At 52.3% G+C, this 16,278-nt stretch overlaps 1 protein-coding gene across 1 annotated transcript; it reads right to left on the minus strand.

The window, feature by feature from the left end:
- Window positions 1-5,249: 5,249 nt before the first annotated feature.
- Window positions 5,250-6,182, minus strand: LOC120764641 (olfactory receptor 14A16-like). The gene has a single exon (XM_058423851.1). The coding sequence runs from the start codon at window positions 6,180-6,182 to the stop codon at window positions 5,250-5,252; it is 933 nt and encodes a 310-aa protein (XP_058279834.1).
- Between the last annotated feature and the right edge of the window lie 10,096 nt (window positions 6,183-16,278).

Raw genomic sequence — 16,278 nt, forward strand, 5'->3', positions numbered from 1 at the left:
TTGATTGCTACTGGGAGAGAGCTCTGCGCTCGAGGTGGAGAGACTCAACCCCCAATCAAGAGGTGGAGCTGGGAGCGTGGATGGTAACGGGGAGGACACGGGATTTGGAGGAACCAGGGAGATTGGAGGAGGGACCAGGGAGTTTAAAGTGCTGTAAAAGGGATTATTACCAGGATGGTGTGATGTTCCTGCTAGGGGTGTGTTCTCAGAAAAATTAGTAGAACCCGCTGGGGGTGTATTTGCGGAAAAATTAGTAGAACCCACCAGGGGCATATTTGCGGAAGAATTACTAGAACCCGCTAGGGGCATATTTGCAGAAAAATTAGTAGGAGGGGAATTGGGAATAGGAGAGGGGACTGGCTGGGAAGGGGTTACTGACTGGGAAGGTTGGAAAGGGTTGGCTGGTGGGTGCTGAGGACTCGGATGGATATCTGGGTAGATAGATGGGGGTGGTAGGCAATTTAAAGGATCCCACATGGGGTGATTATCTTTTTCTTTTTCATCCTCTTTCTTTTTAGGTTCTTGGAGCTTGCATATTTTCACTTTCTCATCTTTAGGGCTGGGTTCTAGCCAGCAGGCCGCATACTTTATTTGCTCTACTTCCACATTCCCTTGGGCTCATAGGTGTTGATCTAACAGTGAGCACATCCAAGGGTCATTGGTTCCATGCCACGGCCATTTCCCCGGGAGATCTAACTGGGGCCAAACCTCCACACAATAATGGATCATCTTTATCTTACTTAGAGGCTTGGTTTTCTCATTTTGGTCCCATCTTTCTAGTAGTTTCCCCAAGGGACTGTTGGGGGGGATGTTAGTAATCTCCTCTTTCTCTCTCTCTTGTCCTGGCTTAAGTTTCTGTTTTCCCGCACACGTGCCCATTCTCTCTTTTGGTCAAAACAAAGTTCTTACTGTGCCTTTACCCGAAAGGAAATGCTAATTCAAGGCAACACAAACTAAAATTCCTTGACCCTTTTTTTCAAACTAAAATCTTCTAAGGTGCCCCTACACGAAAGGAAATCTACAGACGGGCAACTGGAATTAAAAGGTCCACTCACTCTATGGATAGCCTGTAGGCCTGCCCTTAAGGCCCCAGACACTATCCTCTTTTTCACTCTAAAGGATCTGTAAGTAGTTATCTACTACCCCTGCCAATCCCCTGGATAGCCCGCCGGCCCCCTTGACCCTACACCCGGATAGGGTATCTAGACCGCCCGCCCAATGCAGATCCCAAACCCGGATAATATGCTTCCTCAGAGCAACCCCGACCGATGTGGGATCCCGAGCCTCGGCCACTATCCCTCTCTTACTCCCGCAGCTCCCTCGGAATCCCAGACTTCCGGAAGTAGCCGGTCAACCGGGGCCCAAGGTTCCTGCCGCTACTCACTGCCAAAGTCTGGTCTGCGGTGCGCGACTCACTCGTTCACCCTATCGTTGACTCCCTCGCGCTTTGGAAGCCACCTATCTTTCACACCTCCGCACCCAGACAGCGTCCTGTCTCCCACCGGTGCAGAACCCTCACACGCGGACAGCGTGCCTCTCCCTCAGGCACTCCCAACCAGTGTAGGTTCCCCTCTCTCTCTCCTGACACCCACTACCCTACACCTGGACAGCGTCCTGAGACCCTTGACCAATGTAAGCCCCTCGCCTGCACCCGGACAGCGTCTCTGGACCCCCGACCAATGCAGCCCCTCCCTGTCTGGATAGCCTGTGGGCCCACCCTCAGGACCCCAGCCACTATCCTACTCTTGGACCCGTGAGTAGCCCCTGCTACCTCTGCCGGTCCCTCCAGATAGCCTGTAGGCCCACTCTCAGGGCCTCAGCCTCTACCCTTGTCTCGTGGTGGGGGTTCCCAGTGGGGCCTTCTACCAAACCACCCACCAATCTACCATGGGCCACTCACACCTAAATTTCCTCCGCCCGTTCGGAGGGGGGGGCCACGATGCCCCTGGAGACGCCTCTCTCTCCCAGTCTCCTTTCGCTTCGTCCTGTTCCCAGCCGGCCCCCCCTCATGGAGGTCTGGAACCGCGGTACTAAGGGGTCCTCACTCACTTCGGGAGTCCAAGCTGCCGGCCCCCGTCCCACTCACACCTCACTCGCACACCTCCACTCCCGCCACCGGTTTGCTTACCGATGCTCCTCGGCGATGTCTTTCTGCGGCAGCGTCCCTCACTGGGTCCGGAGTTGCTGGCTGTCCCAGGAGTCCGAGGTCAAGTGGCACATTCCCTTCCTGGGTCCTCTTCTGGGCGTGGCAATCCTGGATGAGCGCCCAAAATTGTTAGAAATGAAATGGGCAGGAGAATGAGTTAACTCCTTTAATGCCTTTATTTCAGCTCTTTTTGGAGGGAAGGCTCAGGGAAGCCTACGCCACCGCGGCTCCCAATGGGCACCGCTGAGGAGGAGGTTCGCGACGACTTTGCTGCGCAGCCGCAGAGTCGGGAGCCTTGCCTCGCGGGAGTCCCCTAGATCTCGTTTTAGGCTCCTCAGGTCCGGGAGGTGTCTCTCAGCAAGGGTCTCCTAGATTGTGATGAAATTCTGGAAGATAGCTGGAAGGTGTTAGCAGATACTTGAGCTCTTTCCTCACCTGGCACTGCCTTTCATCCTCCTGAAATTCATGCTGGCTCGTTGTTTTCAGGGGCCGTTGGTGTCCACCACACTTCCGTCCTGCCTGATTTCCATAATGGGTGGTGTCGATGTCCTGATGGGCAGATGGGGAGCAGCAGGCGAGGCAGTGGTGGCTTAGGCTACTAGGGGAGCAGCCAGGGCTTAACTTATGATAAGGTAAGGGGTTCTGGGGCCTTGAGAAGAGGGAAACAACTAGGGAAGTAAAACATTTGGTAAGGAACTGGGGTTCGGGGTACAGCAAACAGGTAACATTAATACATAGAACAGGTAACTTGTACAGATAACAGGTAATACAGGTAACTGATAACTAAAAATCAGGTAATTTAAACATTTGATACTTGTAAACATTGCACCTTAAGAATTTCGTTCTTCTCAACTAGGTCATGCAGAAAGAAAATTATAGAGGTGAAAGCTCAATTAGCGAATAACTTGGCCAATTCTATGAAGGATAACAAAGAGGTTTTTATAAATACATTAAAGGAAAGCCACCATTCTTTATTGGGGGAGGATAAGGTTAGCAAAGATGAGGAAAAGGCTTAAGTACTTAACCTCTTCTTTGCCTCAGTTTAGAACAGGAACACAGGTTGTCCTCAGGACAAGTGTTCTCCTGAGCTGGTAGATGGGCACAGGGAGCAGAACAGCCCCCTGTCATCCAGGAGGAAGCAGTTGGTGACCTGCTGAGCCATTCAGATGCTCACAGGTGTCTCTGGGACCAGATGGGATCCATCCTAGGGGGATGAGGGAGATGGTGGATGAGCTCACCAAGCTGCTCTCCATCATTTCTCATCAGTCCTGGCTCACCAGGGAGGTCCCAGAGGACTGGAGGTGCCAGTGTGAGCCCATCCCCAAGAAGGGCTGGAAGGAGGATCTGGGGAACTCCAGGCCTGTCAGCCTGACCTCCGTGCCCAGCAAGGTTCTGGAACAGATCACCTTGAGTTCCATCACATGGCACCCACAGGATGGCCGAGGGATCAGGCCCAGCCAGCGTGGATTTCAATGTCTGCATTGATGATCTGGATGAGGGGACTGAGTCCACCATCAGCAAATTTGCAGATGACACCAAGCTGGGTGTGAGTGTGGATCTGCTGGAGGGTAGGAGGGCTCTGCAGAGGGACCTGGACAGGCTGGATCCAGGGCCCAAATCCAACAGTGGGAGGTTTAACAAGACCAAGGGCTGGGTCCTGCACTTTGGCCACAACAACCCCTGCAGTGCTACAGGCTGAGGGCAGAGTGGCTGGAGAGCATCCAGGCAGAAAGGGACCTGTTCCACTGATGGACAGCAGGCTGGACATGAGCCAGCAGTGTGCCCAGGTGGCCAAGAAGGCCAATGGCACCTGGCCTGGATCAGGAATGGTGTGGCCAGCAGGAGCAGGGCAGTGATCTTTACCCTGTGCTCAGCACTGGTGAGGCAGCACCTCGAGTGCTGTGTCCAGTTCTGGGCCCCCAATTTAGGAAGGACATGGAGGGGCTGGAGCGTGTCCAGAGAAGGGCAACAAGGCTGGTGAGGGGTCTGGAACACAAGTCCTGTGAGGAGTGGCTGAGGGATCTGGGGTTGTTTCTCCTGGAGAAGAGGAGGCTCAGGGGACACAAGGTGGTGTCAGGACACAGTTTGGACTTGATGATCTCCAAGGTCTTTTCCAACCTTGCTGATTCTGTGATTCTCTGAAACCACCCTTTGGAGCAGTTGCAGAATGAGCCCTAGGCCTCCTCTTCAGAAGGTCCAGCAGCCCAGGTCCCTCAGCTTCTCCTCACAGCCCCAAAGCCCTATCCTGTCAGTCCTGCAGAGCCTCTGCAGCCCCTCCTCATTGCCCAGAACAGAGAGCCCCACAGCCAGACACAGCAGCCCAGATGTGCCCCCCTGGCCTGTGGCGCCTCTGGCAAGGGAACAGCACCAGGCACTGCAGGAGCCTGCAGACAATTCCTGCAGCACTTGGAGGATGATCCTGCTCCCCAAGGGACGTTCCCATGGTGTGATGCTGTTTGCCCCCACCCTGCCCACGGCCACCCTGGGGCTGCTCACGGGGCTTTTCTCTGCTGAGCATTGGCCTGGGCGTGTTCTGGAGAGAGCCTGGGCAAGGAGCCTGGAGCCCCCAGGCCCTGGCCTGAGGCGTCAGCGCTGCCCCAGCAGTGCCCATGGCCTGTCCCTGCTGCAGCCCCGGCACTGCCACCCCCAGCACTGTGCCCGGCCCCGAGAGCACTCAGGCCCTACAGCAACACCAGGGCCAGGAAGGCAGCGGGGCAGGGGCACGGGAGCAGCACTGGCAACACCAAGTGCTGCTGCTCCTGGGCACAGCTGCTGTGCCAGCACTGATCTGCCCCAGCTCTGCACACAGACATTGCTGCTGCAGCTCCAGAGAGGGGAACAAAAGGAACATCTCTGGTGAAAACCCTGCTGGGAGATCCTTTAGTTCATTTAACGCCACTGGGAGCAGAGCTCCTCATTAGAACAATCTGGAGCCAGTAAAAATGTGGAGAAAATCAAGACAAGAAAGGACACAGACAATGGACTTTATTTGTGGCCAACATTTAAAACCAAAACGAAGGCAAAAAAAACCTCACAAGCAAACAAACAAGAAAAATGGAAGATTACTTTTATTACCAGTGATTGGCAGAAATAGCCAACTATTTTAATGTTTCTGTAATTGTCCATTGATCAGTGTCCATGCTGCAGCCTTGAGCTCCTGGTTCCTCAGGCTATAGATGAGGGGGTTCAGGGCTGGAGACACCACTGAGTACAGAACTGAGACAACGACATCCAGGGCTGGGGAGGAGATGGAGGGGGGCTTCAGGTAGGCAAAAATGGCAGTGCTGACAAACAGAGAGACCACGGCCAGGTGAGGGAGGCAGGTGGAAAAGGCTTTGTGCCGTCCCTGCTCAGAGGGGATCCTAAGCACAGCCCTGAAGATCTGCACATAGGAGAAAACAATGAACACAAAACAGCCAAAACTTAAACAGGCACCAACCAGAATAATCCCAAGTTCCCTGAGTTTGGAGTGTGAGCAGGAGAGCTTGAGGATGTGTGGCACTTCACAGAAGAACTGACCCAGGGCATTGCCCTGGCACAGCGGCAGGGAAAATGTATTGGCCGTGTGCAGCAGAGCATTGAGAAAGCCACTGGCCCAGGCAGCTGCTGCCATGTGGGCACAAGCTCTGCTGCCCAGGAGGGTCCCGTAGTGCAGGGGTTTGCAGATGGACACGTAGCGGTCATAGCACATGATGGTGAGCAGGGCAAGCTCTGACCCAAGGAAGAAGACAAGCATAAATAGCTGTGCAGCACATCCTGTGTAGGAGATGTTCCTGGTGTCCCAGAGGGAATTGTGCATGGCTTTGGGGACAGTGGTGAGGATGGAGCCCAGGTCGGTGAGGGCCAGGTTGAGCAGGAAGAAGAACATGGGCGTGTGCAGGAGGTGGCCGCAGGCTACGGCGCTGATGATGAGGCCGTTGGCCAGGAGGGCCACCAGGGAGATGCCCAGGAAGAGGCAGAAGTGCAGGAGCTGCAGCTGCCGTGTGTCTGCCAATGGCAGCAGGAGGAAGTGGCTGATGGAGCTGATGTTGGACATCTGCTTTCTCCAGACATTAGAACCTTTTGCAGGAGAAAAGACAATGACAGCTGAGAAGAGATTTCTCATAGAAGGGTCAAAGCCCTTTCTCACAGATCATTCCCTGCCACTAAGCACTGCCCCCCTGGTCTCGATCTAGGAGAACTTCCTTCATCTTGGCTGCTGTAGCCCTGATTGCTGCTGGCCAATGCTCACTGAGGAGCCAGACCTGGTCCTGCAGGACACCTGGGAGTCAGCCCTGACCCCCAGTCAGTGCAGGGGAACAGTGAGGGCAGGGGCCAGTCCTGGTGTTTGAACGTGGACAAAGAATCTCCTCCTAAGGCACAGGAGCTGCCAGGGTGAGGGGATGGGGATTGCAGGAGGCAGAACAAGAGATTCTGCTGTACCTGGGGAGAACGGGGGGACAGTGAGGCAGGAGGATTGCAGGAGGCTTAGTGCAGACTGAGGGGAGCTGCTCTGTCCCTCTCTCCTGTTCTCAGCTGCCCTGGATTTGGACCTTTCTGAGCTCCACGCCTATGTTGCCCTGGAAAGCCAGGAGACACTGCTGAGAGCAGAGGGATCCCTGGCACACAAAGTGGCTCCTGCCTTTCCCAAAGTCAGGGAGAGTCAGCTCATTCCCAGCCTGCCCTGCCCAGAGCTCCCCAGGGCAGAGGGAGCTGGGATACCCCATTGCTGTGCTCAGCCTGCACAGGAGGAGCCCAAGGGCTGGGCCTGAGCCTGCAGCTGGAACTGCCATTCCCAGAGAGCCCATCAGCAATGCCAGGAGCACCTGGGCAAGGCAAGGAGAGAGAGAGCGGGGCCCTGAGGAAAAGCCTTTCCCTGCCCAGCCCTGCCCAGCCCCTGCCAGGTAGCAGCAGTGCAGGACAGTGGCCCTCAGGCCCTGGTCAGCAGGGAATGGGCACATGGCAGGAGAGATGCCCTTCATCTCTGGGGCTGCTCTGCCGGCCCAGGAGGGGACTGAGGGCCCCGAGCCCCCGGGCTGAGGGCTGTGCTGGCTGCGAGGGGACACCAGAGCTGTGCTGCTCAGGGCAGTGTGTGCCCTGCAGGGCAGGGCCGGCAGGTGCCACATCTCCCCTGCAGCAGGGCTTCCCTCAGCACTGCCTCCCTCCCTCCCTGCCCACGCCTCTGCTGCTGGAGCTGTCCCAGCCCGAGCTGTTCCTGTGGCCCCGGGCTCCTTCCCTGCCAGTGCTGCCAGAGCCCAGCCCAGCCCCTGGGCCAGCTCTGCCCTGCAGCTGCTCGGGGCTGCGGCGATTAAAGAAAAGCTCCCCCAGGCCTGGGAACCATGGAAAGGGGATGCTGGATGGATCTGGAGGCTGGGGAGCTGGAGGCACTTGCTGAGGTACCCAGGAAAACTCAGGGTAATAATTTAAGTGACTCAGTCCCTGCTCTGCCCTGCACAGCTGAGTTTCCATTCCCATCAAGCTGAGCCTGGGAAAAGTGGGAGCACAGATTCAGGAAAGAAGAGACTCAGGTAGGAAATTCCTGCCCTGAATGAGCTCATGACAAGTGCCTTAAGAAATGACCTGAGCATGAGCTGGAGCTCTGAGCAGCCCTGGCCCACACAGCACCCTCTCCACAGCAGCAGGTCCTGCCCTGGCAGGAGTCACTCCTGGCACCCACAGCTCCCCTCCACCATCCATGGGGAGATCCCAGGCAGGCTGAGAGCTGCCCCTGGCAGGTGGCAGATCCCCTGGCCTGGCCAAGAGCCCTCAGGGCTGCAGGAGCTGCTCTGCACGACAGCCCTGGGCACCCCTGGCTGCAGCCCCAGCTTCAGCCCCTGCAGCCGTCCCTGGCAGCAGGAGCCGTCCTGCCCTGTCCCTCTGACGGTGCCCAGGGCAGCCCCGCTCTGGAGCACATCCTCCCCCAAAGCAGAAAGGGCAGCAGAGCCATCCTTACAGTCATGTCAGTCCTGTCCTGGGTCAGCTTGAGGAGATCCCTGCAGCCAGAGACTTACTGTGTCAGGAGTGGTGATGATTTCTCGATGAAGAAGCTCAGAATTCTCAAAATGTGTGAAGATTTCTCTGTGAATAATGTCAGCATTTTCCTTCCAGTTTCTTTAAGCCTCTGCTTCACTGCTCTTAGGTACCTGCATGCAGTACCCTCAGCCCTGCTGGGCTGGGAGAGGAGCTGCTCCTGATGAGAAATGTCTTTTCAAAGCTCTTTTTGGTTACCAGGAACTGCCTCTGTGCCAGAAGCCCAGCCCAGCTCAGCAGCACAGACACAGCAGAAGGACTTTAATGAGTCTCATGGGGCTTTGGCGTTGTTTACATCAGTTTCAGTCCCTGAGAGTGTCTTCAAAAAACTTTTCAGGAACTCAAAATGAGAATGAAACACTGAAGTTTCTTCAAGTTTTAATAGGTCCCATTGAGGGGCATGACAGAGTAAATGTCCCACAGGTTCCAGTTAGAGCAGAACACTGCAGGCAGTGATGACAGGTGGGGACAAACAAGGCAAAGGTGTCTCTGATGCTGAGCAAACCTGGATGTGTTTCAGGAATGCAAAGGGCCAAGGCCTGAGCCCCAGCCCCTGCCAAGGCAGATCCTGTCCCTCCCTCAGTGCTCAGGGCTCTTCCCGGGACACTGGGATGTGGGGATGTGCAATGCCAAGGGCAGCACCATGGGGCGGCCCCTGCCAGGCTGCTGAGCAGGGACAAGGAGGCAATGAGGCCCCAGGCCTGCCAGGGTCACTTGTCTCCTGCTCATGGCTCAGGCCCAGGGCCAGCAGCCATGGCCCAAGTGCTGCAGGAGTTGGCTGTGTCAGGGCCTTTCAGCTGCTGCCCATCCCTGTGCCCTCTCCAGCCCAGGCTGTCCTACGGTGTCCATGCCCTGCGCCTCTGTCCCTGCAGGCTGTCGTCATCCCCCGGCTGCCCCACCTCGCTGGCCCCTTCCTTTGCTGACAGCTCTGTGTCCTGCCTGCCTCTGCCTGGGCACACAAAGCCTTGGGCTTAATACCCAAAGGGTTCATTCCATTTTTCCGCTGCCTGTGGACTTTTAGCCCAGGAAAAAGACATACAGGGCCTGCTTTCTCAGCAAGGATGGTTGAAAAACAAGAAGACATCTGGCTCAAGAGTTCAGTGATGAAAAAACAAGGATAGAATCTGGGAATTAGGCATGGGTTTTATGGAAATGGCTACATTGAAATATGTACTGCATATAAGCAACACACTGGTAGAATTCCATGTCCATGTAAGGTTAGGAGTTATCCCTTACTTGACGTCCTGAATAAATTAAAACCTCTTATATAGCACATTAGTGTTAACGAGTGTTGTTCTGGTATTTCTGAGAGTTGGTGATGGCACAGCCCACACCAAAACAAGGACTCTACTGTGACACCCTGGAAACTCATGGAACAAAGGGTCCATTTGGACACAGAGGAACCCCGTGGAACCAAATCCATTTTGGCACATTGGGGCCACATTGAAGCAATGATCCATTTTGATACTGTGGCTCCAAGCAGACCCTTGTGACACGGAGAAACCTCTTGGAACCAAGGAGCCATTTCTGACACAGCAAGGCCTCGTGGAACCATGTGTCCATTGTGCCACCACAGAACCTCAGAGCACCAAGGTGATCATGTTATAGAATGGAACCTCATGGAACAAAGGGTGTGTTGTTAAACTGTGCGCCCTTATGGAGCCAAGGGGCCATTGTGACTGAGGAACCTCATGAAACCAAGATTCCATTGATACCCTGTGGGGCTCTGTGGAGCCAAGAGGACCACAGTGACATTGCAGGGCACCATGGAGCAATGGAGACTATTCTGACACTTTGGGACCCACTGGAACCAAGGGGCCATTATAGCATGGCAGGGCCTCAGGGAATCAAGGGGGATACAGTGAACACTGCCTGTTTTCATGGGATGAAGGGTCCATTCTGACCCCGTGGAACCAAGGATACAATTGTGACACTATGGGGCATCATGGAAGCAAGGAACCATTGTGACACTGGAGTCTGGCAGACGAAGGGGCAGTTGTCACACTGTGTGGAACCACTGAACCAAGGAGTCCTTTGTGACTCTACAGGGCCCCATGGAACTAAGGATTCATGGAACAGTGCAGGAACCCATGGAAACAAAAATCCATTGTGACATTGTGGGGCTTCATGGAATCCTGGAGGCCATGATGACACTCTGAGGCCTCATTGAATCAAGGGGCTCTGCAGGGCCTCATGGAACCAAGGAGACCCTTCTGACATTGTGAGTCCCCAGGGAACCAAGGGTCCATTGTGATACTGTGGTACCAAGGAGCCCCCTGTGACACTGCAAGGACTCATGGAAGCAAGGGATCATTGTGACGCTTCAGGGTCCCATGGAAACAAGGGGCCAGCGTCACACTATGATGCCCCATGAATCCAAGGGAACAGGTAACGGGTCTGGTTGGCTTGGCCTGACTGCTCCAACTGACCTCTGCATATTGAGGGTCTCTTCTCATGTAGCCCTGAAACACTGGGGCTCTGGGCTTTCCTTCAAACGCAAAACAACTTTACTTCTCACTCAAGCATCCATGGCCAATATGGGATTCCCCCTCCAAATTTCCTAATACTCAGGGATTGCTCGCAGACAAAAGCTGCCGTTACCAACATCTGACTGACCCTATCTTCCTTAGAACTGGCTCTCACCTGCCTTCAAACACTGAGGCTCTGTGCTTTCCTTCCTGTGGAAAAGAGCTGTTCCTCCTGCACAGGCACCCATGGCCAAAATTGGTACATCTCCTCAAAAATTCCTATAGGTAAGGATTTCTCCCAAAAAAAAGCTGCCAGCACAGACAGCTCTGGCTGGCCTTGGCCCCTGGTGGTTGCCTCTAATCTGCCTTGATTCACTGGGGCTCTGCCCTTTCCTTCCTATGGAAAAGAACATCTCCAGGTGCCCATTTGGGATTTCAGCTTCAAAACTCCTATATCCAAAGATTGCTCCTTGATGAAACCTGACATTACATACAGCTATGGTTGGCCTTGGTCTCCTGGGAGCCAGCTCTCACCTGCCTTCCAAACACTGGGTCTCTCTGCGTTCCCTTCTATGGAAAAGAACGGGCCTTCTCCTCCAGGCAAAAAGGGTTGAAATTGGGATTGAACATTCTACATTTTGAAAATGAAAGGGTTGCTCCCAGAAAAACCTGCCAGGACAGACAGGTTTGGCTGGCCTTGGCTTCTGGTGACTGCAGTTCATCAGCCCCTGAAACACTGGAGCTCTGTGGTTTCCTTCCTGTGGAGGCCATGGTGACATTGTGGAGCCCCATGGATCCATGGACACGATTCTGACACTTTGAGGCCTTCTGAAATGACAGGGCCATTGTTGCACTATGGAGATGCTGTGAATTCCAGGTACCATTGTGACACTGCAGGTTACCATGGATCCCAGCGGCCATTGTGACACTGCAGGGCCTCATGGAACCAAGGGGATCATTGTGTGAAGCAGCAGGGCTTTGTGGAACCAAGAGGCCGTTGTTGCTGTACACAGCCTCATGGAACCAAAGGGCCATTCTGATCCTGCAGGGCACCGTGGATCCATGGAGAGGCATTGCAAGGCCCCATGGAATCATGGAGACCATGGTGACACTGCAGGGCCCCACAGAACCAAAGGGCCATTGTGACCCTGCAGGGCCCCATGGAAGCAAGGGGCCATCGTGACACCTGAGAAGCAAAGGAGAACATTGTGACACTACAGGGCCTCATGGAACCAAGGGGAGATGGAACAAATCTGTGTAGTTTGGCCTCCCAGGTGTCACCTGACAGATGCAACTGATCTTGGAATGCTGAGGGCTGCCTCTCATCAGCCCCTGGAGCACTGGGGCTCTGTGCATTCCTTCCTATGGAAAAGAACAAACTGTCTATCCAGGTGGCCACAGTTAAAATTAATACTCTCCCTGAAAAATTCCCTGTATGCAAGGGTTCTCCCAGACAAAAGCTGCCAGGACAGAGAGTTCTGGCTGGCCTTGGCTTCTGGTGGTCACCTCTCATCTCAAGGAAGCCCTGAGGAAACTATTTGAAGAGATTTGACTATTGCAACATCAATGAGTCTCTCATCCTCTGAAAAACTCTGAAAACTCAGATACGCTTCTGATCATATGTGCATTTTTTTTTCTCATTCTGTATTATACATGAAATACTATTTTCAGCTAAAAATATTCTTCTTATCCCTCTCCCAGTGTTATCTGACACAAAACACCTCCTCTACACATGGATCCAGGTCACCTGTATAAGCAAACACAATAAGGAGTCCAGCAGGAATGATTTGTCTCTGCTCCCATCTGTCCCATCTCCTCTGGAGCTGGAGGTGCAGCCCCAGCACTTGGGAGGGCTCCAGGGGTCACAAGCTCAGCTCCCACACAGAGAACTTGCAGACCCTGGGGTGCCCCTTTCAGACTCAGTGTCCAGAGCCTTTCTGCAACCTTCCCCCTGGAGCTGCTGCTTCCCTGCAGCCCCGGCCATGGACAGCAGCAGACCCTGGTGTGTCCTGAGCAGCAGTGCCAGCTCAGGGCCCTGTGGGGAGCAGGGGCTGGGGCAGCAGGACAAACCAGCCCCGCTGGCCAGGACCTGCTCTGCTGGGGAAAGGGATGTCCAGGGAGAAGAGCAAGAGAGTGTTTCTGTGCCTGCAGGGAGGAGTGCAGAGGAAGCTGCTGCTGCAGGCACCAGCCCTGGCCAGGCCCCTCTCTCCCCTGCCCAGGGCTGCTGTGCTGGCCTGGGGAGAGGGGCTGGCACTGAGTGGGCAGAGGCAGCCTGTGCTGGGCATCTCCTGGAGCCAGGAGCAGGAGTCCTGCACTGTCACTGAGCTCCACTTCCCCTGCCATGGGGAGCTCCAGCCCTGGGGCTGATGTGGAGGCTGACCTCCCTCTCTGCCCCTCAGCCGCTGCTGAGCCCTTCAAGGGGGCCAGGGCTGTGGGGTGAGTGTGGAGCGTAGAATATGGACTTCACAATTAGAAAATTCTATAGCAGGTATGTTTCATTTCCAGCTGGGACACACACGGGGAGATATTTCCTCCAAACTGTGTGTGCTCCAGTGACTTTCTCTCGCTTATTTATCTTTTGAAGTATTACATATGCATTAAATTTCACAATACACCTATACATATTCATTACCTAGCTCCACCTAGCCTCGCTTCATAGTACACTTAGCCAGAAGATCTTTCTGCAGCTGCAGAGTCCCCTCTGGTGGTCGTGGGCCAGGCTCTTCTGATGAAGTAAGCAGTCTTCCTCCCAATGTCCCCTTCTTGACCCCTCCTTCTGGGCAGGCACAGGAAGGATTTGGCTAGTTCCCAGGTCAGTTTGCCCTGGACAAACCACAAGCCTGGTTCTTGCTGGCTATGAAGCCACAAAGTTCTGCTTTATCAATTTTTGGCAAATATCTAGGTCCAGCTTTTTTGAAGTTTCAACATTATACATCTTACCTGTATGACTTCTACCTAGTAACTACCTAGCAGCCAAGCTTAACATCTAATCTTCTCTGTGTCCTCAGTACAAGCTGTTTTTTTACTTCTACAAAATCACCAAAAGCTGCTTCTAAAATCCTCTATTTTCAAATCTGTAAACGTCCCCCATATAAAGTGCGCCATTTTTCTTACTAAATATTGCAAATTCTTTTGCTTCTTATGATACTTTTCATATTCTCTATGACTGTCCTTAACTAATTAATTAAACCATACAATAAACCTAATGGCAATACTTCTTAATAATTTCAAGAGCATCCAAAAAGCACATTCCACCAGTGATGAGATGTGTCTTTCTCTATTCTCCTAAAGACTTATTTTATAGTCTTTGTGTCATGGTGTATTGTAATCAGGGTTCTTCAGCTGAGGCCAAATTCATCCCTATGGGCACAGACAATACATCTTATTCCCCTCACATATAAACCCTGGTTGTTTTCTTGTGGCACACCACTCTACATTAAAAAAACAAAAGTAATCACTACACTTGTTACAGGGTCATAAGTGAAATTAACCAAAACCCACCAAAATTGAAGTTCCCTCTCTAGGTCAAATGATTTTTCAAATTTCAGCGGGAAAGGTGCCTTCTCTTCTTTCTCTAATAATTGAGGGAGACACTTCCTGCATTTACAACTGCACTTGAATGCAACCGAGAGCTAAAAAACGTTTCCAAGTGGCTGTTCCCAAAGCATTTGCTAACAGTTTATGGTCTTGCTCTTCGATGTCCTCTCATTCTGGTAATATTTTAAACAGTTTCCAGTGGGTAGTGCCTTAAGGTTTCTGTAACTTAACTATGTCATTACCACTTGCAGCCAATCTATTCATTAATACTTTTGAATCCAGCGTGTTCAAACCCCCCAGTCCTGTTCCCAGCATTCCTGTGAAATCTCTTTCCTGCTTGAATATATAAGGTGCACACTTCTGTAGTGGAAGCGCTTACCTGCCTTGCCATCTGTGCTCACTTCAGGGACCATTCTGAATTGAGCAATAGCCTTTGCATCTCTGTCTTTTTTAATAGCAAATGGTCCTGTCTTGGTGACTAGAGGTTTGGACAAGTGTATTTGGAGGTGTGGTGGTGCTTTCTAATGTCTGTGTTGGAGTTGTCCTGCTTCTGAGGACAACTGTCCTATCAATCTGCGGGTTTGACATTGGTTGTAACTATGATCATAAAAGCCAGTATTCTTGACCACAATGTACTCATTTTGCTCAGGTAATTTTTAGTTCCAGTTCATTATCACCCAGTGTTGCCTTCCAAGGAGTCTCTGGAGCCTTCTTTACTTGAGTGTGATGGATCCAAGTACTCTGCTCCTTGATCTTAATCATGGTGAATGTGATGTGAAACATCTGGAATGGTCTCTCCCATTGTGGTTTCAGGGTCTTCTCTGCATGAGAATTAACATATACATAATCTCCAGGCTGTATGTCATGCACTGGCCCATCCAACCCTCTGCTTTGAGTTCTGCCCACATGTTTTTCAATGTTTCTGAGTTGCTCACTCAAGGCCACCATGAAGGTGGTCAGTGTTTCCTCCCCAGTCTGGGAGGATATTCCTTTCTGTACCCTATATGGTCTTCCGTAAAGCATTTCGAAAGGACTGAACTTCTCCTTTTTTCTGGGTTTAGTCCAAATTCTCAGCAATGCCAGTGGGAAAGATTGAGGCCAGGATAAATAATACTTAGCTACACTATTTTTGAAATAAAACGTGGTCCTCTCTCTGAGGATACTGTTACCTCTCGAGCTTTAGCTGTCCTTGTGGAGAAAGCTTCTGGCCACCCTGAAAAGGTATCAGTTTGTACCAAAAAATATCGATACCCTGCTTTTATTGGAAGTTCTGAAAAGTCAATTTTTCACTGCTTCCTGGGCCCATGACCTTTTCCAATTTGGCCAAGTTTTTGTTTTGGGGTATTCTTGGGTTTAGTCTGGAGGCAAAAATCACATTGTCGAGTCACTTGGGCACAGGTAATCTTTTCAGTTAAATAGTTATGCCGGGCATCAATTCCCCAACGTGTTTTCTTATGTTCCTCCCTTACTAGTGACCACAGTAAATGGGAGGGGATAGCTAGCTTCCCTTCTGCTGTTACAGCCCATCCCTCCTGGTTATATGTTCTCCCTTGGCCCTTAATTAGTTTTCTGTCTTCTTTATTATATGCTGGCTTACCTTTGGGGGAAATCCAACCATCTGGAATCAAGGCTCCTTCTACTGTTATCTCACCTCTTGCTGCTTCTTTTGCCTCTCTGTCTGCCAGCTCATTTCCTTTCTCCAATTCTGAGCTCACCTTCTGGTGTGCCTTAATGTGCATGATTGACACCTTCTCAGGCATCTGGACTGCTTCCAATAGTCACATTATCTCTTGTGCATGTGTGATGTTCTTCTCCTGCAAATTCAACAGTTCCTTTTCCTTTTACTTGGCTCCATGGGCATGTACAAGCCCAAATGCATATCTTGAGTCCATATAGATGTTGATTCTCTTTTTCTTTGCTAATTCCAAGGCACGGGTTAAAACAATTATCTTGGCCTTTTGTGCAGAGGTACCTGCTGCTAAGGGTCCAAATTCAAAAGCCTTTCTGCAGGTGGTAACAGCACACCCAGCATGTCGCTTTCCACTGACAATGTAAATAACTGCTCCCATCAGTGACCCAGGTTTCTGCATCATCCAAAGGGGCGTCCTTCAAATCTGG

This window comes from Hirundo rustica, chromosome 33, assembly GCF_015227805.2.
Source record: "Hirundo rustica isolate bHirRus1 chromosome 33, bHirRus1.pri.v3, whole genome shotgun sequence".
Taxonomy (NCBI): Eukaryota; Metazoa; Chordata; class Aves; order Passeriformes; family Hirundinidae; genus Hirundo; species Hirundo rustica.

Bases quoted from the DNA above. Each gene is read 5' to 3' on its own strand.
- LOC120764641 (XM_058423851.1), bottom strand. From the start codon at position 6,182: ATGTCCAACATCAGCTCCATCAGCCACTTCCTCCTGCTGCCATTGGCA.